The sequence below is a fragment of the Pimephales promelas genome, chromosome 17 (genome assembly GCF_988280905.1).
Source record: "Pimephales promelas chromosome 17, fPimPro1.hap1.1, whole genome shotgun sequence".
NCBI lineage: Eukaryota > Metazoa > Chordata > Actinopteri > Cypriniformes > Leuciscidae > Pimephales > Pimephales promelas.
The window spans coordinates 23658800-23683932 of NC_142785.1; the positions used below are offsets into that span (position 1 = coordinate 23658800).

General features: G+C 37.9%; 1 protein-coding gene across 3 annotated transcripts in view; it reads right to left on the bottom strand.

The window, feature by feature from the left end:
- The window catches only part of nrg3b (neuregulin 3b), a 147291-nt gene that overhangs the window by 57454 nt on the left and 64704 nt on the right, over positions 1-25133 (bottom strand). For all 3 annotated transcript variants that reach the window (XM_089122212.1, XM_039664949.2, XM_039664948.2), the window contains exon 2: positions 3865-3997. In XM_089122212.1, coding sequence (XP_088978338.1) covers positions 3865-3997 — 133 coding nt within the window. The remainder of the gene's footprint in view (positions 1-3864; positions 3998-25133) is intronic.

The following is a 25133-nucleotide window of genomic DNA, read 5'->3' on the forward strand; positions in this document are numbered from 1 at the left end:
GTCATCATTAATATGATTCATTTAGTCAAGTCATATTCCTTAATACCCCTACCAGGGTGTCTAAGATTCTACTTCTGCATTATACATGTACGTCTTTATCATTTGTCTCCAGTGAAGTGCATCGAACAATCCCTCCTGTCAGATTTTCCTGAATGTGAAAGACACATTCTGTTTATTAATCCTAACACCACAATTCACTGTTCCAGCTCTCTTTCTGCCATCATTCCACAGTTACAGGCAAATAACTGTGATAAAGAAACACGACATCCTTTAAAATCTAACTTTTAATTAATTGATACAAAAATATATCACATTTACTTATTATGAACGTCCGCAGCTATTATGAGAAACCAAGCTTTCATATTACCTCTGTGCACTTTATAGATGTAATGAAGGTGATGGAAAATAATTTCCAAATGGAAAAACAACTGATATTGGAGGCACCCTCTCTGTGCTTTGAACATTAAATTATAAATAGTTTTTATTATGGCAGCACTTGGACACAGCTCTATATTATCTGTGTGCATATAATAAACACCAAATATCTGTTACCATGGCAATGACTGGGAACAACAATCCCATTAGTGGGATTGATAAAAGGCCAAATGGAAAAAAAAACAAAACAGAAAAAAGGATAAAAGAGAAAACGAGGGAGAGAAATAACTGCAATAATATGGGTAAAACACATGATTACATTTTCCGGACGCTGCTATACTGAACATTAGCCCGTGTTAAGCCTTTAGCCTAAAGGTAGTCAAGGTTATTTTTAAAATATAATATAATACAAATATAAAATAAAATAATATATAAAAAAACACTTAAAACATTATTACATTTGAATGAGGAGGAGAAGCAGGCAGGTCTGTCCGATGAAAGGGGGCTTGGGGAGCAGTAAACAGATCCGCTGATAGGGCGTAACACTAAACGTATACATCTGCATGCAGCACGGCTCATGGCAAAGCACCCTCAGATTTACAGCTAAAGACGGAAATTTTCACGTTTCTGCTTCTTATTTTGTTCCCTAATGGTTCTAGACAGTACTGATACTTTAAGCATATTTAAGAAATAAATATTTGAAAAGAAAGAAAGAGATGCAGTTCCACAGCCAAACAGCCCGTTCTCATCCTTTGGTGTCATATAGGTGACGCCATATGACATTTCGTCAAAATACTACGCGCATGGCATCCTTTAGTGTCAATATGAGACACAAACCCTACCCCAGACCTAAACCTAACAGCATGTTATATTGACGCTAAAGGGTGCCATGTGCGTAGTATTTCGACGAAATGTCATATGGCGTCACCTATATGACGCCAAAGGATGAGAATGTGTTGAACGGTAAGGTGATATCAATAAAAAGCACATTTAAAAAAAAAAATTAAACAAAATTTTTGTTTATACAGACTTATTTAGACAATTAAATAAAGACAAAGATAAAGACAATTATTTCATTGCTCTATAGGATAAAAACAATTTTTTTTAAATAATTTAAGTAATGCCTTCTGCTGAGCCGCTTATAGCTGAAATGTACTGTGTTTCCTAATTGATGAACTTTGCAACCTTGAAAGTTACTGTACTGAACTGGGACAACACTGAACTAAATTGATCTGAAAAATTACACTATTATCTTGCGTAGAGCTGCTTTACATCTTAAATTGAATTTGTTACATAAATGCCAACATTAACAATTATTTTCTAGTCTTATTAAAGTGAAGCTGCTTTGAAACAATCTGTATATGAATGACTTGATTTATTAATGATTTTTAGGGCAACCATGGTTGCAATACAAATAACTGACCATAAAAAATTACTTAGACCAACACTAAACAAACAAACAATGCGGTAACACATCATTCTTTTATTTTTATAAAATACTATCAAAAAATCTCACTATGCGTGTCAGCTACACATTGCCATATAAAAACTAGTCATTAACTCACATTTAAACCTCACAGACAGTCTTTACCTGTATGCATTTGGTTCACTAATAAACAGTGATGAGGTAACACATTACAATAACACGAGTTATGTAATCAGATTACTTTTTCAGGTAACTTGTAAAGTAAGCATTACTTTTAAAGAAAATATCTGAGTTACCTTTTCAAATAAGTAATGCAAGTTACTCCCATGTATTGACTGACCACTCTCCTGTCCCCATGCTGAGAGAGTAAAGTGCAGAGCCATTATGTGTGCTGTGTAAACATTAGGTTATTGTAGATCTAGACAAAATGTAAGCATACTTTTACTCATCTCACTTGCTCAAAACCAGATTCAGTTTTGTATGAAATGCAAACTCAGAATATTACGCAGACCAGCAATAATTAATATGTTAGATATACTTTATGTATTTAATCTCACTTTATTAACCAATGCTTTATGTATTTAATATCATTCTATTAACCAATATCTTTGCTGCTGACCTTTGATGATCCACTTTAATACTTTTAAGCAAAAATGACTTTAGATAGACACCCCAGTTGTGTTTCATTTTTATGTTTTCATTGCTGAAGTGTTGAACTTTTCTGCAATCCAGCATGGCAGCACAGCTGAAAGGTTTATTTAAGCAGCACCCTCTACTGTACAGGAGTGAATTTGCATTTCCCTCATTTTATTCCCTCAACTTTTTTTTAGGGAGTAACACAATATTGGGTAACACTTTAGTTTAGGGTCCAATTCTCACTATGAATTAGTTGCTAATTAAGTATGGTAGTTGTTAAGTTTAGGTATTGGATAGGGTTAAGGAATAAGGTCATGCAGAATAAGGCATCAATTTGTGCTTTATATTAATAAACATACAATATCACAGTGTTATTAATATGCACGTTAATAAGCAGCTAGTTAATAGTGAAAATTGGACCCTTAAATACAAACTTATTCGTGTTTGTTTCATTTATATAATAATAATATAATAATTTATTCAGGAATCTAACAACATTGGTTGTAAATGTCTTTTATTCACTCAAAATTAATCATCTTAAAATATTTATCCATTCAGAAATTGGACTACACAGGCTAAGCTGCATGTTTTTGATTGATAAATAAATAGCTTATCAGAGACGTTCTTCGTTTTACTGTAGATTCAGTATCGGTGCCGGTGCCATTGCACAATTATTGCAGGAACACTTAGGGGTCATGTGCATGTTTTTGGATTGCACTCCTCACTGCTTTTCCTTTGATTTTAAACATGTGCTACACTTCGTAACATTGTGAATGGATGCTTAGTCAAGTCTATTTTTAGTGCGGTGCGGTTCTGGCACTATTTTAAAAATTAGAGCTGGTTATAAACCTTGCTTACAGTCCTTGCCTTGAGGAATTCTGCACTAAGCAGCTTTACACCATTGAACAGTTCAGACCATATCAAAATTAATGACAGACTCTTTTATTTGCAGCACCACAAACAGCATGCGTTCCATTCGTTCCAAGCAAAGCCACTCATCTTTGAACAAGCTGGACGAATCAAACTCTTCAGGTTAAGTCATTAAGTCATTCCAACAAGGCGTTCTAATTATACTCTTGAAATGTTGGCTTTTCAAACTGCTATCGCATGTGCCAAGATGTCCAAAATAGACCATATCGTTCAGCATGACTCCTCCTTTCACTGGAGTAATGTGCGCTCTGTATTTTAGTGATTTAGTGTGACACAGTGACCTCAGTCTTTTCCTTCTTAGCATATACACATGAATTAGTCATTATGCACATTATTATGTACATGTACATTAAAAATGGTGTTTCTCTGACCAACAACAAAAAAACCCATTAAAAAATCGTTGTTGTCAGTGAAGAAATGGTAAAGATGGAAAACGACTGACACACGTACTGTACACACACACACACTCACACACACAGAGAGAGAGAGAGACTCACCTGCAGTGTCTGTGTACACCTGCCACTGTTTCGATGATGAAGCACTCTCCCTCATTCAAACAGAAGGCCATCTCTTGACTGTCTTGGCATGGCTTGAAGAACTCGGAACGTACGGTGGATGTTGTAGGGGCAACTGCGAGCGAAAGAGACAAAGGGAGGGTGCAAGAAAGATGAGGGGGGACAGAAAGAGATTAATCAAGATTAAATAAGTTTAATCAAATGAATCAAACACTAATAATCCACCCATTTCCATAATGTGATAAAATTACATCTGAATGAGTTCTCAATATTATGACATGAATGGCGTTAATTGAATCACACGTTCGAGTACGATGGTTTCATAATCACTTCACTGATTACAAATGAGCCCATGTAAAGACTAGAAAATGTTCTAGAAACTATTATAGAGCTTATATGGGGTATAAGGGTTTCATGACAGGCGAACAGAGATAATAAATGGAGGGATGGACAAAACATACATACAGTATGTGACCGTGGACACAAGTAGCACAGGTATATTTGTGGAAATTGCCAACAATACATCGTACAGGCCAAAGTTATCAATTTTTGTTTTATGCAAAAAAAAAAAAATGTATAGGATATTGAGTAAAGATTATGCTCCATTAAGGTATTTTGTAAATTTCCTACTGTAAATATATAAAACATTCAGCCTGGTTGACATCAGACCCTTCTCAGTCACAACTGAGACAGGGTCTGGGGAAGGTTCATTCACAGCCCATTTCCAAAAGGGGCGTCGCCAACAGACATCGCTCAAATGCCTCTGGCCGCAATTGGATAGACCTAAAACCAATCAGAGCAATCATCATCGTGTAAATCCCGTCTCGACTTGTGTGATTGGTGCCTCAATTTGGAAAGATTGGAAATGGGCTTGGGAAGTTCGTCAGGGTTTTCCCAGGCTATAAAACATTTATTTTTGTGAATGAATGCAGCACAATCGTTAAAATACATTGACAACTTGAAAGGCGATTTTCTCAATGTTTAATTTTTTTTTTGCATCCTCAGATTTTCACCGATTTTCAACTGGTTCTCTAGATCTCGGCCAAATATTGACCTATCAATAACAAACCATACATCAATGGAAAGCTTATTTATTCAGCTTTCAGATTATGTATAAATGTGACTGGTTTTGTGGTCCAAACATATATGTTTTCCTGTTTTATCACAGAATGTTTGTAGCACTGTGGAGCCACAATGCATCGGCTCTTTAATATATTTAATTAGTGCAATTTATGAACAAAAAATAACCTCCTTAATTAAGGATGATGTAGAATGAATCATCATGCTGGTCGAAGCTAAATAGCCTGCATTAGCACCTTCCTGTTGTTCTCAACAAAATGCAGAGATGATTCACACAAACAGTTAATCTCATGAAGGACCGCTGCTTATAAAAGATCGCCTGCACCTTTTAATCTGGACCTTGCCCAAAGAATCTGGTTCCTCTGACCCTTATTTGCTTGCCTGACTTCAACATGTACATCAACATCTGCTGTGTTGTTAGCAGTTACTCTGAATACAAAACTAAGGCCTGAGGCACCTGGTACATATTAACACAGACGTACCGCCACCAACCATGTCCATAAGCAGAAAACAATGCTATGAAAGCATGCACACATGAACACACATAATCTCCCAGACATCTGCCACGGAATGAAATAAAGCAGAGACATTGCCGCTGCCCACTCGAAAGCTACATCTGCGAGCATGCGTCCTGTTTAAAAACAAGGCAATCCAAACAGCACCAGACACCTGCAGTCACACTGGAAAGGTCAAATCAATCTGTTGTTCTCGCGTCTTGATGGATAAATCTCGGGTCACTGGTGCAGAACATGATGAAGGATTAGAAAATTTTTGAAACTAGAAAAAGAGATCAAAGAGGCTTCGTTCATTTGAGAAAGCTGCGATGGCTGACTCCATTGCGCACCATAGCCAAAAGCGACTGCTTTGCACCCATAAACGCTACAATAACAGCGCCAAATGCCTTAACCTAGCCCTCAGACAGCATCCGACTGGATTTTTCATATCCCCTAGTTCAAGTGTCCATATAGAAACGGTGGGTTTTATGCCTCGGTATAAATCATCTCAGAAGCATTGATCAAACGACCATTGATCTGCACATTTTGTTGTTAAAACGGAGGATTCTGTTGGGTAGATTATTAGTCTCATTTTTCTCCAGAGTGGCGTTTCAAACCCAACTGGTATACTGCTGCTGACTGGCCAGTCGATCAGCAATCAGCAGTGTTTACTGTGTGACCCAGGGCTACTTATGGACTGATCTCTCGCCACTACAGCTCTAATATAGATGCTCATAAAAGCAGCCGTATTGAGCCCATCCGCAGGCAAGGACTGCCAGAACATGCAATAATCATAGCACAGGACTATATTAAAAGAGGGGGAAGAAATCCAGTATAATAAATAAATAAATCTTTCAAGGGGTTTGGTGGAAGTGATCAGCGAATTAATGAGCATCGCAATCAATGCTCTGGGATTCAAAAGAGCTATTTGCAATTAGCTTCATTTCAGGAGTGATTATTGGTGAGTTTATTAAATCAAAGGTGCCGGAAGCGTGCAGGGACAGAACTGAGGCATAGCACCCACAATGCATGCTTTATTCTGTTGCTTTCTGTTGATTATTGGTTATTGAAAAAGAGCGGAAACTGTGGGCGACGACCCTCACCACCCAGCCTAATTAGGTCTGCAGAGAGGTAATGATTTCCTCAAACCACTGATGTAAAGACAAACTTTTACAAACACAGCAAAATCTAACAGAAACAGGTATAATATAAAGAACTTTATAAAGATGACTATGCAGATCTCATCAAATCTCAGGTTGGCCGTCACCAGTTGAGGCCATCAGAGAACAAAACTGACTGCATTCACACCGTGCACCTGCGACTCGAGAACACTCTCTGCACATCAGGCACTGTGCTTTCATGGACGGCCAGCTCATGCATGACATGATAATTGCTCAGCTTCTGGTTATTTAGTCATAAATCCTCCCCTCTTGTTATTCCCAAAATGGTTTGTCATAACATTTGATTCATCCTGGTTGCTTTAAAATTACCACTTTTTTTTCCCCCGGAAGGCAATCTACACAAGTAAGTCCCTTGATAAGTTCCATGAAAACAGTCTTACCCCTGTTCAAAATTGAATCAGAAATCCCAGTGGGTTATTCTGAATATGTGATGAGCGATTGGACAAAAAACAACATCAATGCTTCAGGCACATCTATCCATACCCAGATAGCAAACTGACATTGAATCAACGTGGAAATATGACATCGAAACAACGTTGATCTGACATTGTTTTGCTCATCGAATTAACGTTGAACCAACGTCAGATGCGTCATTCTTTCAAAACTAACGGAAAATCAACTTGAAATCAACGCGTTGTTTCAACGTTATGAAAGCAAACCAATTTTCGATTTCATTTAGCTTTGAAGAATGCGGCGTCTGACGTTGGTTCAACGTTAATTCGATGAGCAAATCAACGTTGTTTCAATGTCATGAGAGACGTCGTTTCCACGTTGATTCAATGTCAGTTTGCTGTCTGGGTACTGAACTAAATTACAACACATTTGTTTTTGCCGCATTTTTCATGAGCTGAACTCAAAGATCTAAGACTAATATGTTCACAAAAGGCATATTTCTCTCATTTATAGCTCACAAATCTGTCTAAATCTGTGTTAGTGAGCACTTCTCCTTAAGATGCAGAGATAACCCAGACAGCAAACTGACATTGAATCAACGTGGAAACGACGTCTCTCATGACATTGAAACAACGTTGATTTTGCTCATCGAATTAACGTTGAACCAACGCCAGACGCGGCATTCTTCAAAGCTAAATGAAAATCGAAAAATTGGTTTGCTTTCATAACGTTGAAACAACGCGTTGATTTCAAGTTGATTTTCCGTTAGTTTTGAAAGAATGACGCGTCTGACGTTGGTTCAACGTTAATTCGATGAGCAAAACAATGTCAGATCAACGTTGTTTCGATGTCATATTTCCACGTTTATTCAATGTCAGTTTGCTATCTGGGAAACCATTCACCTTACAGGTGTGGCATATCAAGATGCTGATTAGACAGCATGATTATTGCACAGGTGTGCCTTAGGCTGCATGACCACAATAAAAGGCCACTCTAAAATCTGCAGTTTTATCGCACAGCACAATACCACAGATATTGCAAGTTTTGAGGGTGCCTGCAATTGGCATGCTGACTGCAGCGATGTCCACCTGAGCTGTTGCCTGTGAATTGAATGTTTATTTCTCTAACATAAGCTGTCTCCAAAGGCGTTTCACAGAATTTGGAAGTCCATCCAACAGGCCTCACAATCGCAGATCACATGTAACCACACCAGCCCAAGACCTTCACATCCAGCATCTTCACCTCCGATATCGTCTGATACCAGCCACCCGGAGAGCTGCTGCAACAATCGGTTTGCATCACCAAAGAATTTCTGCACAAACTGTCTGAAACCGTCTCAGGGAAGCTCATCTGCAAGCTTGTCGTCCTTATTGTGGTCTCGACCTGACTGCAATTCATCGTTGTATCCAACTTGAGTGGGCAAATCCTCACATTATATATGGTGTCTGGCACTTTGGAGTGGTGTTCTCTTCACGGATGAATCCCAGTTTTCACTGTACCGGGCAGATGGCGGACAGTGTGTATGGCGGCGTGTGGGTGAGCGGTTTGGTGATGTCAACATTGTGAATCGAGTGGCGGTAGGGTTATGTTATGGGCAGACGTATGTTAAAGGGATACTCCACTTTTTTTTTGGAAATAGGCTCATTTTACAACTCCCCCAGAGTTAAACAGTTCAGTTTCACCATTTTCAAATGCATTCAGCCGATTTTCTGATATTTAGAAGAATATCAGTAACCAGACAGTTTCTGGTCCCATTGACTTCCATAGTAGGAAAAAAATATATTATGGAAGTCAATGAGACCAGAAACTGTCTGGTTACTGATATTCTTCTAAATATCAGAACATCGACTGAGTGGATTTGAAAACGGTAAAACTCAACTTTTTGTCTTTTTTTGGAGAGTTGTAAAATGAGCCTATTTCCAAAAAAAAAGTGGAGTATCCCATTAAGGGCAATGAACAATGTGCCTATGTGAGAGTGTGTATGTAATCTGATTCAGAAGAACAAAAGTATCTCTCCAATGTAGTTGAGAAGACCTGTGAAATTGTAGCAAAATGTATTCCAAATGAAAGAAGCTACATGATGAGACATTTCAGCATAGTGTTCTCTCTCACTGGCAGATATTTTCTTTTTTGTCACTTTACATAGAATTCTGATATCCAATATTTTCCTCCTGCTGTCAAAGTTTCAATGCATTTGAATTCAAACAAAACTTTTATTTAAAAAGTTGTAGCTGGTAGCTACAACGCAACAATACTAGTTATGACAGAAAAACTAAATGACTGAACACTATGCTCATTTGAGGTAAAGTGGACTGTGACAGACTATTGTTACACTCTAACTTCATATACAAATACAGACAGACACACTAAAAGACAGCAGGTACATTTGTAATAAGTAATGACGGAAATGTACAAATATTTTTGAAATGCAATTACGTACAGTAGTTAAGGTCCAAATCTATTCAAGTAGTTTTGAATATGAGAGCAAATTACAGGCGGATGTTCTAGTCATCTCTGCACACAATATTGAGTATTATGTAATGTAGCAGTTCAACAACTCAGCTGCAAAAATAATCAACCAATTTAGAAATCGTGGCTTTCCTAACTCTAATTTACAATTCCCTATAGAGTTATCTTTCGCTTTCTAGTCCCACAACACAAAATGAACAGATGAAAGGAAAAATAATCTAAAATATTAAAAACACATCACTATAATCACGAGCCAACCGTGCACATCTATGTGTAAAAACACACATGCTTTCTGTCAAGGCAGAGACAGCCATGCACATTTACATTTGTAACATTTTCCTGAAAGCCTTCCCGTAATCACCCTGCTCATTAGTGTGCTCATGCACTGGCATATCTCTGGGGAGACATCAGAATGAGCAGGGTTCTTCTATGCTGTTTACTGCACATCAAACACTGCACACACACAGAGCTGGAAGGTCTTCTGGGTACCTGGAGTTAGCTTTCCCATCATGCACTGCTGCCCACTGCCCTGCTGCTCTCTCCTGGGTGGTGTAGTGAGGCAAGGGAGCCTGTGTCTGACCGCTGAGCATACAGAGCTTCTGGGACCCATGCATCACATATAAGCCCCGGCGATTCTGTGGTGTTTTGCATATTTTGAATAATGCATGTCAATACATCAGAATGAATTAAGTAGTAAACTGTATCCGGTCTTTGCTAATAAAAAATGTTTTTAAGAGCATATTTATGGGATCCTGGATTATAAAATAGTGTGCCCTGGTCTTCTAATTTGATGGGTCAGCGGCATCCCAAGAGAGAGATGATTTACAGTTCAACAGGACGTTTCACTGTTTTATATCACTCCATTTGTCCAATTGTTCATACTCAATATGAGTGTGATTGCTATTATCTAACAGTCCAATAAAATAAAGTTAATTTTGAGTAACATACATGGTAAGACACAGTATGTGACTGGGTTTTTCTGCTAATAATAAGAAAGTTCAAATGATTAAAATGCAAAATTCAGTGACTCCCACATAAAGAAAAGCAGAATGATTCAATGTCAGTGTGAACCAATCACAAATTGGTTGAGTAAATAGCTCAATGACGCACTCAAAGAGCGTCTTTTGTTTTATTCATGAATTAATCTGTGTTTGAACAAATTAGTTGAGTATATGACTCAACTACTAACTTGGAGCCAGTCATTTGCTTCATTCCTGAATGAATTAGTGTTTCAAAAGAGTTGGTTCAGTAAATGACTTAGTGACATCCAGTCACTTGTTTGATTCCTGAATGAATCTGTTTTTGAACTAATCATTTTAGAGCAAATAATTCAGCGACTCGCTCGTGTCCGTGAAACTCCACTATGTACTGGCGAAACAGTTTAAGCTACAGAAGGAATCCCTAAAAAAGTGCTGTTGGGCTATTATATCAGCTTTGCGTTGAAGCAAATTTGAGTTATTCATCAAATGTAACAGTTTTATATTGTTCAATATAATTAACAGGAGTCATGTTTCCATGTGGTTACTCTGAGATAAAATAAATGAACTTGAACTCCTGCGTGAGTTGATTTATTTCTTGTACGCATTTCAGTACGTACAGGCCATGACACAAGTCACCTACGCACACAGTCACCTTTTGACAGCTTCCACCTTGCCTTTTCCTCTCACACCTACCCAGTGGTGCCACCTGCCATGGACAAATGGAGGTTAGTGGCGGGACTTGTGCGTAAAAGCGTATGCCTTTGCTTTCAGAGCTATGAACACTTCTGCTTACTGACAGCTCATGATGGCTGTACACACAAGCATCTGTCATGCGGTAACAGCGTGCCCTGTCCTTTACCCGTCGAGACGACAGGCCCTTGGGGAAACTTTCTGCAATAAGCCTTTTCTTAACTCAAAAGTTACTACAGTTGGGGAGTGAGAACTAGTTCCATTTTTGAAAAATAAATAAATAAAATACTACTTAATGGTCCTCATGACATTCGTTTTGTTCATGGCTCCTGAATGTCTCCCTTCTTTCTCCACTGTGGAAGGAACACTAACATATTTTGACAGTTTTTCCTGCATATAGCAGCGCTATACTGATTTATAGCAGAAGAAACCATGTTTTAGGCAAGTGGCTTTCAGTCAGAATCGGATCTGATGAGAGTATTACTTTATGTACTAACAGAATTGTTAATGCAATAGTCAAGTGTGTAGTTTTATACTATATATAAAGTATAATTAAGCCACTGTGACACTATATGTAATGATTACTCTATTTGTTCGAGTATGGACACTTTTTCACATCTGGATTTGAAACTTGAATATAAACTAAGCAGGGTAAAGTTCTATGGAGGTACAGAACAAAAAATGGTTGTAAAAAGTATGACATATTTTGTTGATCCTGGTTCAACAGTCCTGTTTGAAAATTTAGTCTTCACCCCTATCCCTAAACCTAATCCTACCCATAATGTATCCCTAAAATTAGAGGGAAATTAAATGATAGATGAATAACACTGATATAGAAGCATCTAACCTTGGTTGTAAGCCTAAGGTTGACTTCAACTGAAAACTTCCTCAAATCTGACTGGCTGATTGGAATGTTGTTCCAAAAATGATGTTGATTCAGGAAAATGTACTTGGTGAAATCACATTCACTCTTAACCTACAGGTTCTGCATGTTTCAGATAACCTGCAGAAAGCCAAACTCGCAAAAGGCTACAAATGGATATAAATGAAGACTACCGATTATTGCCTAAACACACCAAGGCTACGGATTAAGTATGCAGATCTGCTAATGTCTTTAGTCTTGCAAGAGCATTTTTTACTCTGTCCTTTGAGCATTTTTATTATGCTAAGTAATAATTATGCATTCACCTCTGAATTACAGTGAAGATGAAAAGATGATTTACTAATAAAAATGACAGAGATATAGTGCTACAGGGCCTACTTGTGTAAGATATGATACTACAGAAAGTCATTTTTGGATATGAATATAGGACGCCTTAATCTCTTCATGGAGCCAACCATGAAATGAACATTTTCTTTCTTTCTTTCCTTCCTTTTTTTTTTAAAGTGGAGTACCCTGTCCATTTTTCATTTAGATATTCCTCCAGTTTAGAAAGCTCAGATGACAGCATGTATGAGGTAAGCAAAACTGCAACAAACTCGTATAATGGATCGCAGTGTCTGCACAGCACCTTTGCATTTCAAACAGAAGAAGTTTCAGAGTAAACAGTGATTTTTCGAGCTGCGCTTGCATCAACATAATCACAATGGATATCCTGGTCAGTCTCAATGTAAGAGGTTTGAAGCAGCATTTTTACTGAAATAGGGGCGATTGATGTTAAACATCAGGGAAGAAGTAGGAAAATCAGGATTAAATGCCATAAAACCCTGCACTTGGAGATATGCTTTCCTGCAGTTCAGCTCCAATCCTAATCCAATACAAGATAACCACCCAAATTAAGGTCTTCAGGAGTACTGGATAATTATAGATAGGTGTGCTGAATCAGGGTTGGATTTGAACAAGAGATCTTCATAAACAGAATTGGGCACCCTAGCTCTAAGGGAAGTACATACATTTTTGCTTTCACCGAACATACAATGGTATTGCAGATAATACATCACATCATGCCTTTCAAATAGGTGATTTACATCAAACAAACTTTACTTAAAAGAAACCGATGCAGCAAAGTTTATTACAGCTACCATAATTGAACAGGAGAAAACCGAGGGAAGACAATTTGTGGCTCTGTTAAGAAGAGTTGAAATTGTCTAGACAGATGACTTCGCCTGAGAGGAAAGGAGACTGACTCATTAAATCCCACTGCGAGGCGAAGACATGGATAACTTAAGACGGATTAATACCAGAAACGAGACCCATTACCGCTCTGATAGGGAAAAAAAAAAATTCTGACAGAATAACTGGGTAGAATCTAGAAAGGTAAATGGACTCATCTCAGCACCCACTTCTAGAAACAATGACAACCATGACTGAACAAAATCTGCCTGACTAAATGCAAGTGACAATTAAGAGAAAACTAGCAGCGTTGACGAGTTACATGAGAGTCTAACCATTTTCTGCCAATGCAAAAACAATCAAAATATGAAATCATGATGAATAGGACAGGGAACAAATCTAAGTGGTTGTAGCGTGCTAAAAGCTAACATCTTTAATTAAGCAAAATGTTCCACATGCATTAGTAGAATATAAAAGGCAAATGATGTGCTTTCACAACCTTCACTATGATAGTCCATAAATGATTTTGAACCGCATAACTTGAAAAAAAAAATGGTATGAATTATTAAGCCATCCATTCATAAGCAGGAAACATCTCACAAACATCTTCATATATAAAAGGGTCCTCATCTTCCCTGACTGAAAGAAAACAAATGACGTAAAACTAGATATGTTGGGGCATAGAGCAGATTGTATGCTTTATTTAAATCTGAAATGTCATTAACTTCATTACAAAAACAATTATAGGCCCATAGTGAAAAATGCACACACAGAAAGCAGCCATTGATCTAAAGCCTTCAATCTCCCTTGTTTTTCTCAATGTAAAGTTAATGTAAGGCGGTATTAATAGGCCAAAATATTATTAAATATACAGAACATGAAAGTAGAGAAATGTAAGGAAATGTACAGTAGTCCTAGTGCTCTGTCCCTGAACCCAATGAACATAATTAAACGAACCAGATGCTCTAAACACGAAGGCTATTGTAGAAGGTAGGCAATGTATGCAAAAGTTTTAAAAGCCTTGAAGTTCGATTGATGGATGAATGGATGGGTGAATGAATGAATGAATGGATGGATGGATGGATGGATGATAACCTGAGTGGTACAAAATTCTCTATATTTGTCAAAGAAAGGCCATTCATTGATATGTTATAGAGCATGCAATCCAATGTGCGGATATCCTGTGGCAGGAAGTTCGATAGATGGGTGAATGGGTGAATGGATGGATGGATGGATGGATGGATAATAAACTGAGTGGCACAAGATTCTCTATACTTGTTAAAGAAAGGCCATTAATTGATATGTTATAGCACGCTATCCAATGTGCGGATATCCTGTGGCAGGAATAGGAGCAGTAAAATCCTCAATGCCGGAGATCCAGATTACACACTATTGTCTTTTATGAGGTCTCTTTGCACAAGGCAACAAACCCAGGACCCTTTAGCCTCCCCAAGTCCCCTGATGTGCTGCAGATTTGGCCAGTTATTCATCATTTGATCTGCTCAAATCGCTCTGCCTCCCACACTCTCAAAACGTCAAACTGATTCATGTATTCATTATCCAGCGCAGAGGATGCATGCCTAAGCTCGTACACTCTCTTTCTCTCCTGGTCCCTATATCTCACTATTCTTATTCGTCTTCTTCCTCCTCCTTATCTCCCTCTGTCTCTCGTTCTTCTCCCTCGCTCACACACAGCTGCTTTATGTTTCTGCTTGGTCTCATGTTTCCCCATAAGAGGAGGAATTATAATGAGCCATGTGTCGGAAGACATACTGTAGCAGATAACAGACTTTCGCTGTGAACGTAACTGATAAGCTTAACCAGCTACTGTAGCTACTGAAGTCTTATCAAAGGCGATCTACTGCTTTTCACGTGCATCTTGGGTAAAGCTAGCACGCTGCAGTAACGGAAACACATGTTTCCACAGAATTATCTGGATGTCTGACCAAATAACCTTGGTGATAAGAGAACAGCTGCAAGGCTGATCCAGGATGGAGGGGAGTCTCCTTTAAGCTGGGTGTCCTCTCAAATCTCCTGTCTTATATGGCCTCCCCTTTCCCCTTAACCCATGTCCTGACGAGGAAGTGTAGCTCCATCAGCTTCACTGTGAGAACAGCTATATTTAACGCCCAATGAAATATTTATCCTCAAGCTGAGACACAGGATGTGCAGAGCCAGCACAAATGGGAGGGGACTGAGAGACAAGAGAGTGAAAAAGAGACGGGGTGAGGAAGTGGGGATGAGGGGCCAGAACAACAACAACAAAAAAATGTCAATGTCAATTGTCAATGCCTAAAATCAGAACTGACAACGGTATTAGATTTGCACACTTGTACTTTCTCCTTTTCAGAAGTTAAATTGTAACACTGTTTGTATCACACACAATTCATTTAACCAGCAACAATGCAAAGCAACATATCAAGCTATATAATGTTTAAGAACGTTCTGTGATGAAAAAAGAAAGAAATTAAATGGCCCACTCCTTACACAGTAAAAAATGTTGGGTTGTTAGTGACCCAACACACTATGTTCACTATGTTGGGTTATTTTCCAAAAAAATGTTGGATCACTTTTAAAATCGTGGATCATAAATAATCTATATTGAAAACAAAGTGTATTTGTTAATGTAATAAGCAAAAATAAATAGTTAACTCTAAATGTTGGGTTACTTTTAACCCAACTGGCTTTTCACCCAATGCACGGGTTAAAATAACCCACAGCTGGGAAGGTGCTATACACTCTAAACGATGCTGGGTTGTTTTAACCCAAATTTGGGTCAAATATGGACAAACCCAAATGTTGGGTTAAAAATGTAATTTAAAATTTGAACCCAACTTCAACTTTCAATTTCAATTGTACATTTTTTAATTACATTTTTAACCCAACATTTGGGTTTGTCCATATTTGATCCAAATTTGGGTTGAAACAACCCAGCAGTGTACCACCCCATAGTTGGGTTACTTTTAACTCAACATTATTAAGTGAGTAGTCTTGATTAGACAAATTTCATAGTTATTTCCTGAATACACACACCTTTAGCATAATGTGATCTGTGAATTTTGTTTTCCCTAAAATGCCATGCGTCTTCTGTCACCTCAAGCTCTTCACTGACACTGTTGTCTCCTTGATAACAAAGTACACTTTTGAAAGACTTTAGTGAACACACTAAATTAATCTTATCATAATTAAAGCAATAAGCCACAAGAGACTGTGTGTTACAGTGAGTTAACCATGGCTATAAGGGCTATTCTTATGATTTTACAATTACTTAAAAATAAAAATGATCAATCCCTGGAGTTAAATCAACTTTTTTCAATTGTGAATTCAAATTAATCGTTCGACTGAAGCAAGTGTCCTGAATAAAGCACACAACATGATTTACTGGATTAAAATCTTTTTTTGGTCCAGGAAAAAATACTCTTTTAAAACAATCACAACCCTAATCCTAACCTTAAACCAATCCCTAAATATAACCCCCATCAACTAGCAATGTTGTGGTAACCAACCAACCAACCAACCAACCAGGGCTAAGTCAGGAACATGTCCTACTTGGCTAAATCACTTTAAGCTCAATGAAACACATATTGCTTTTGAAAATTCAGAAAATCAGGTTTAAGAAGAGTAACACTCACAGCATGTCAGCAAAAAACATGACCTAGATCTCAAGTCTCCGATGAGCATTATATCTGAAACCAGGAAAATGAAACGGAAACGACTGTCTGAATTAGGAAAGCTCAAACCCTCTCCTGTTTGCTGCCATTGAGAGACAGTTCTTCAGCGGGAAGCTAGGATAAAGGCGGTACTCCTATTCCTAAAAAAAGAATAAATAAAAATGGATGAGACACACTGGAGTGGAAAGATAGCAGCAAGTTACAAGTAAAGGTGAGCAATGGTTATTTTCTTTCTCCCTGTATCTGTCTCTTTTCATTTTCCCTTAGAGCGCCGGACAAATCAGAAGAGCGATTCCTCCACTAACCTCTGGAGTGAAATGTGATTCAGCAGTGGGCAGTGAGGTAGTGTATAGTCTTAGCAGTGTGTGTGTGTGTGTGTGTGTGTGAGAGAGAGAGAGAAGAAGCAAGCAGGGTGTGATGTACTGCTAGCAGGTGGCCTGGTTTTAGTATGCAAGAAAGCAGGATAGAGAGCGGTGTAAGTGCATGCCAGTCTCAAAGTCTCTCTCTTCCTGTCTCCTTGCTCCCTTTCCCTTGGCACTGCTCCCAGCATATGGCTCAAAGATGGGCATCCACAGGGCACACATTAGGACCCACTGACACATAAACCAACAGGCCTGATGCAAGACTGGCCACACAGATCCTTTTTCTGCTCCAGATGACTGTGTCCAGTACTTGCTGTTTGTTTGCGTGTGAGCATTAGCATCAGTGTGCATGCCATTTATATGGGTAGTATTAATGTTATTTAATCAAATGTATATATCGATTTTTGAAAAACATAACATTACATATCATGCCTTCTGCTGAGTATTTTTTTTTTTTTGCAATATTATTAAGATTTATCCGCAATATAATCTCCATGTTAGTATACTGTGGTTCACTTGAATCCATCCAAACAAACATAAGGGGTGCCAGCTCTGTGGATTCCAGAAAAGAGGATTACACAAGGCTGAAACTCAGCATACCCTCTGCCCGTTTCCTGCACGAGCCGGCCTGGTCCAATCATCCTGTAACACTCTAAACAAGTGAGGGGTCATGCTCTTCGCCTCCTTGGAGCGTCTATCATGGCGCCCCCCGGGTGCTGATGCATTTGAGTGACACAGACTCTGAATGTGTGTGATTCTGGTTAACCTCTCTGCCCTGCCAAGTGCCAGGCCTGTTTAGTATGCAGACCGGTGACATTCATCCAACCACAGAGAACGAGGGATGGACTGCTGCCAGGCAATGCAGAGGAGAGGAGAGTAAAGAAAAGAGGAGAGGGAAGGAGGTGAGATACTGTAAGAGGAGAGGAGATGTTGATGTTAAAATAATAGGAGAAAAGAGGAAACAAGATGGGAGGAGATTGGTCAAGAGGAAAAGACAAGAGGACAGAGTACAGGGATGGAGAAGAAGAGAAGAGACTAGATAGAGACTAGGAGAAGGTGAGAGGAGAGACTATAGGTGGAGATGAGAGGAGATGAGGAGTGAGAGGAGAAATTGGGGATTTCTTATTACTAGTTGAATGAATTGAGTGTGAAAACAGTGTTACAATTTAACTTATTTAGTACAAGTGTCCAAATCTAATACCTATATACCTATATAATGTCAGATTTTTTTTTTCAGCCCCTCCCATTTATGCTGGCTCTGCACATCCTGTGTCTCAGTTTGAGGATAAATCCCCAGGATGAAACGAGTAAAGAGGAGAGGAGAACAGCGGATGAGGGATGAGAGGAGAGATGAGACATGAGTATAGGAAAGACAAGTGGAGAAGAAGAGATGAGGCTAGATTAGAGGACGTGGACGAAGAGACAGAGGAGAAAATAATGAAAGGAGATAAAATGAGAGGGAGTCAATAGGAGAGGGAAGAGGATGTGAGAAGAAATGAGATGGGGGAGAATAGGAGGAGGTGAGAGGAGAGGAGAAGAGATAAGATGAGAGGGGATGAGTAAAGTCAAAAGAAGAGGGGAGGAAAATAAAGAATGGAGGGACATGAGGACAGAGATGAGAGGAGAGAAAAGGAGAGGGGATGAGACAAGTCAAGAGGAGAGAGAAGGAAATGAGACATAAGGAGGGCAGAGGATGTGGTGGAGGAGGGAAAAGTGGAGAAGAGAGGAGAATTGAGGGGAGGTGATTATACAAAAAGGAGACAACAGAAGAGGAAAAGGGGCGGAAAAGGAGCAGATGAGGACCAGAGATTAGGAAATGTGAGAGACAAAATGAGAACAGATGAGAGGGGAGGAGACAAACAAAAAGAGAAGAGACTAGATTGGTCGAGAGCAGAACAGACGAGCCTATGAGAGGAGAAAAATGAATAGCCCTTGTTGCTGCGCTCTCTTTCTCTCTTAGCATTGCTCCTCTTCCCTCCTGCCTGAGATTTTCATTAACCAACAGCCCTGTGATTTACGAGCAGGAGCCCTGTTGAAGGTGGGGGTGTATAGCCTGTGTGCATATGCACTTCTGCAAACACACACACACACACACAGACACAAGATTCCTCTGCTCAAACGCACACAAATGTGCCGCTAAAAACATACCCTGAAACACAAACATGCATTAATATAATATGCTTTGTTATTTCACAGTGGGCAGATGCAATTGTGTTCCCTTCTCTCTCTCTCTCTCTTATTTCCAAGAACCAAAGAAAAGATTTAATCGGGAGTACACAAATTTGATGAAACAATCAGTCTCTGAATGGGTCACTTCACACTAAATTAAAAGGTGAAGTGTGTCATTCTAGCAGAAACAATCAGAACTTAAAAAACAATGGTCTCCGACATTTTAGTTGGGTAGGCCCAACCGAAAAATCACACTATTAGTTGAGCCGCTGCTGTTATGTTCAGCCAATTACAATTTTGGTTGGTGTTACTAGTGCCACACAAATTACACACTTCACCTTTATGCTGCAATCATTTCAGTGAGAGACCAAATTACGCTCTCAGAATTGGGAAGCCCATCTTATATGTTTCCAGCCAACATGAATCCTGTTAGTTCACATTTGAACTGTACTTCTGCAAAAACAGAGTCACTTTAGAAAAACGTAAACCTGGCAGCAAGCATTAAGTCAAGCTGATTAGTTGGCCGACATTTGGATAATTAAAGATTAGCCTAGTGTTCACTATGTCACCTGGATATCCAAAGTCTAGATGATTCAAGAGTGAACAGATTTAAATCACTGCCTCAAATTACATCTTATTTTACTACTCATTAATATCAAACAAGATGTATATCATCACTATATTATAAATAATTTTAAACTAATTTTGTTTAATGGTATTGTTTTACATACAAAGGCCAGTACCACCAATATTAATACTACTAATATTATTTCTGAGGATAAAAATAATAGTAATTTAACATTTTAACATTAACAATTTACCATTTAACATCATATTTTTTTTAACATTTAATTTAATATTTAAATGATCAGACGGCTGATTTTGTTTATCATTTATTCCAGAGCATTATCAATCTTACGACTTTAAATCTAAATAAACTTACAACAATCATCATATAAACTCAGTATAAATAATATCACATAGCTTGGCCTTTTTTTTAACATGAATAAAGTATTCTGTGTGCGTTTGTGTGTATATACATTTAAATATACATATTCACAAGTTCTAGATATAAGCATTTGGTCAACTATTCACTACTATTATGAGAGTGAGAGAGAAAGAGTAACTTATAAAGAGCAAAGAAACAGACACAAAAAAGAGTGCTAAAGAAAAACAGTCCACTTCCCGAAAGGACATATAAAGAGCCCCTATCATGGATTTTTGAAAATGACTGTTCATATGGTGTGGACTACAGCTCCAAGGGAATGAAAACGACTCATTAGCTGGTTCGTAGTGACGTAGATACATACTGGCCGCGCCCAGATACTGCGTGAAGCCACATTCAAATACTTCATCATCATAGCATCATGTCGAGAAGACGCTGTGTTCTACAATGCAAAGATAGTTCAGCCACTTTGTTTTCATTTACCAGGGACGAGCATGTGAAGAATCGGTGGTTAGAGTTCATATTTGCAACGATACCACAACAGTATAGCCCGATTGTGTTCATCATTTTAATTTCGAATCGTTCAAAAACATAAATGAATTCAAATGTGGATTCGCAAGTGGTTGTTCGTGAAGGAGAGCTCCGTAACTTACTTACCCAGCGTATATGGATTAGCTTCCTCCTATGAATCACAACCTGTAAGTATTATTAATAAGTGTTGCTTTTATGGGTTTTGAACAGTTTTGTAGCGTCGGGGCGCGATGAGGGAAGGCACAATAAGTACGTGTGTGCCTGTGTGTGTGTGTGTGTGTAAGTTACACTCAGCGCAGCTTCTAGGTCTCAAATGTCAATTTTTTTTAAATAGGTGAAACATTTGTCGCTGTTATTGGAGTTATCATAAAGAATAGAGCGTCTTGTAGTACTGCAGTGCTTTATCAATATGTTTATGCATTATGCTAACAAACAATAACTGACTGGGTCATCTGACCAATCACTGCCGATTAGCGTAACGCAAAGGAGTGGTTTGGAAAAAAAAGAGTCGTTGTACGAATCATTTGGGAGTCGGTAAGCAAATCAGTTAAAAATAAATGCATATTATAAGACAAATAAAGTGTTTTTTTATCCTTGCATGCATGATAAACTGATTTTTGGGAACTCCTAAAACAAAAATAGGAACATGTCAAATGCTGTGATAGGGGCTCTTTAAAAGACTTTGCCCTGACACACAAAATTCAGCTTTAGACTGATGGAGCAGTTTTTCAAAATGGGTTCCACCAGAACACAGCACTCCTACTAGACATATTTATCAAAAAATGTTCTGCTCTGAGGCATGTTGTGATTTTCGCAAAGCCAGCTCCACACTCTAACGAAAACAGCAATTCAGGGGTGGAGCGTGTGAGTGACACAGGCCAGATACGCCAGGGAGATTTCGTGTCTGCATCACCCCTCCAGCTCTAATGAGACAAATCGTTTTAATTAGCTTCGGCTTTTTCGAACCTTGCACCTGAAGTGGGTGTTTGCTTATGTTCTGCATGGTGCCGGCTATGAGTTTGCATAGGGAACAACACAAACAGTCCTCACGATTCTCTTAATCTTGCTCTGCGTGGAGCTTTCCTATTCCACCTGAGCTCAGAGGTCTGTATATGTTCACTCACAGCTGAGATGAAATAGCTGCACCGAAACCAAGTTTTGTGAGCAAACAAATTATTTTGGGGGGAAATGAGCTGTTCCTCAATTGTATATCTTTTTGTATATTCAATCGGTCGCCACTTGTAATTGCTATACTTTTCATGTTTTTCATGTCTTTTGAAGAGTTGGGGATGAAACAAACTTTTACTCTCTGTGTAGAATTGCTTCATATGACATGTTTGGTGGAAATGAAACCATCAAGGTGGCTTGATTTTTTTGGTCCCGATCAGTCTGTGAAAGGCTGTTGAAGATATCTTAAACTACCAATTGATAAATGAATGGGAGATGTCCAATGGAGAATAATACAAGGGGCTATAGCCACTAATAAGCATGTTGGCCATTTAGACCCCAGTCAAGGGGTGGTATGTCCATGTTGTATCCAAAATGAAACTTCTCAAATGAACTTGGTTCATTTGTTTTGTGGATGTTGTTGGTTAGGAGTGTTGTTCAGTTTATTAGAACAGTGATGCTTGATTTGGGGGAGAATGTTTTTTTTCTTCTTTTTCTTTGTTTATTTTTGGACCAAAATATTCTGAATTCTTAGAATTGAATATGCTTATCATAAGTTGAAAAATAATTTACAGTGTTTTATTGAAAAATGGTCTGTTGCAAATGTTCTTTGCGTTGTTGCTGATGATGATGATGGAGAGATTGTTTTATCTTCTTAATAATGCAAAGTGTTGGTAAAATTGATGAAAAATTATGTTGATGTTTTTAGAATGTTAATTAGGAATTAACTTTTCAATCTCTCTCCCTCTCTCTCTCTCTCTTTCTCTCTCTCTCTCTCTCTCTCTCTCTCTCTCTCTCTTTCTCTCTTTCTTCTCTCTCTCTCTCTCTCTCTCTCTCTCTCTCTCTCTCTCTCTCTCTCTCTCTCTCTCTCTCTCTCTCTCTCTCTCTCTCTACTAGAAAATCAGTGTGAAGCCAGATGCCAGCAGCCTTTACTGCAGCCATCAGTTCACAGCTGAACTCACTGCTGCACGATCCTGCTTTCATTTCTGCCTCTATCTGATAGGCTACACTCCACCGCAGCCAGTTCATATAATTAACCTGTCAGCAGGATCAGCCTGGGTTAGACTCTGCTGTCCAATCTCATATTGAACCTAAATATTCTCACAGCTTCATCCAACCAGAGAAAGACACTTTAATTTCAAAGACCATCCCTGACCAGCTTTTCTCTTCGCTCTGCAGGGACATGTGGCAATTAATTTATTACTCAATAAATCAATAATCTATTAGTATTGGTCACTCTTTATCTTCTTTGCAACTCTGGACACCATCTTCGGTGTTCATTTTACTAATTTCCTTTGTAACTGATCAATACATTCTGCTAGTTCAATAGGACAAAAAAAGATAAAAATTGATTCACTACAATTGGTCAAAAACTCTTTAACTACATACTTCCTTCCTAACTGTGTCCTTTGCTCATTCTAATTGAGGTTAAAAATGAAGTGGGTAATGTTTTGGATGTTACAATTCTCAGATACACCAGTAAAATGCCATTTTGCAACTCTATGGCTCTTACACACACACACACCCACACACACACACACACACACACACACACACAAATAAATAATACTATAATTTTATCAAAATCAGTGAAAACAAATGGGGAAAATATCTGAGAAATCTTCCTAATTGGATTAAAACAGCTATTATTTTCTATGGAGGAAAAAAAAAATGTTATTCCACACGTTGAGTTTTAAACAGCGTTCAAAAGTAAACACTTACCATTTGAAAAGTTTGGTGTCAAGATTTTTAAATGTTTTTGAAAGAAGTCTCTAATGCTCAGCAAGGCTGCATTCAATTGATCAAACTTCAGTAAAATGTTATATTGTGAAATATAATAAATAAATAAATAATTTCTGAATGCAAAGCTGAATTTACAGAATTATTTTTGTAGTCTTCATTGTCACAAAATCCTTCATTTATTTTAAATAGGGCTGTGCAAAGATTAATTGTGATTAATCGCATACAAAATATTTTTGTTTTGTTTACATAATATATTTGTATGTGCTGTGTATAATTATTTTATATATACACAAACATGCATGCGTATATTTAAGAAAACATGTTATTCATAAATAAAATATTTATATTTAATATAGATTATATATATATATATATATATATATATATACACTGTATTTAAGTGCAATTAATCTTTAAATATATACATGCATACATCTGTATTTATATGCAAAATGTAAACACAAACTTTTATTTTGGATGCAATTAATCAGAATTAATGCACAGCCCTAATTTAAAAAAAAAAAAAAATCTTTTGTAACATTATTAACAGTTACTTTTAAACCAACATGCATGTGGCATAGCAACATTATACTGTCATTTTTTTTTTTTTTAACTATAAAAGAGACTTCTGTGTTGTGAGTATTTGGAGCACACGTGTATTGTGAAACTGATGAAGATGTTTTCCTAATTTGCGGGTGTTTTTTTTCTATTTGCATGTGTTTTTTTATTTGTTTTGTTTGTTTTTTTCTATTTGCATGCTTTTTTATTTTGTTTGTTTGTTTTCTTCAGTTGCAGCTCATTGAGCTCTCTCAGCTACCATAAAATAATGCTGAAATAATTATAAAATATATATTTTAGTTGAAAAACTTAAACGGCTTGGAAACTAAATGAACTAAATTAAGTTAAAGTACTACAATTTGTACAAAAAAAAAAGAAAAGAAAAAGAAAGCTGATAAAAATGACAAAAGCATAAAACAAAATATTAATAATAATATATTGTACTAAACCAACACTTCTTCATTTGAGTCATCAATGCAAGTTGTTGACTATTTTCACTATCAGTTATTCTTAATTTGATCGATGAGTTGCAGCCTCCCTTCACTGGACCAGTGCAAGATCACAGCGCATGTCGGCAAACTCAAATTGCAATATGGGATGGGTTTCAAATGGGAAAAGTGTGCTGTGAAGCGTACACAGGCACCTATGTGAGCGAGAGGACGACATTACTTAAAAATGGAGAGCGAAAGAGTGACAGGCGTCAGGGGACACGACGCGGCCCAGACGTGTACGGGACAGCCAACAGAGGCAGGAAATTAGCGAGT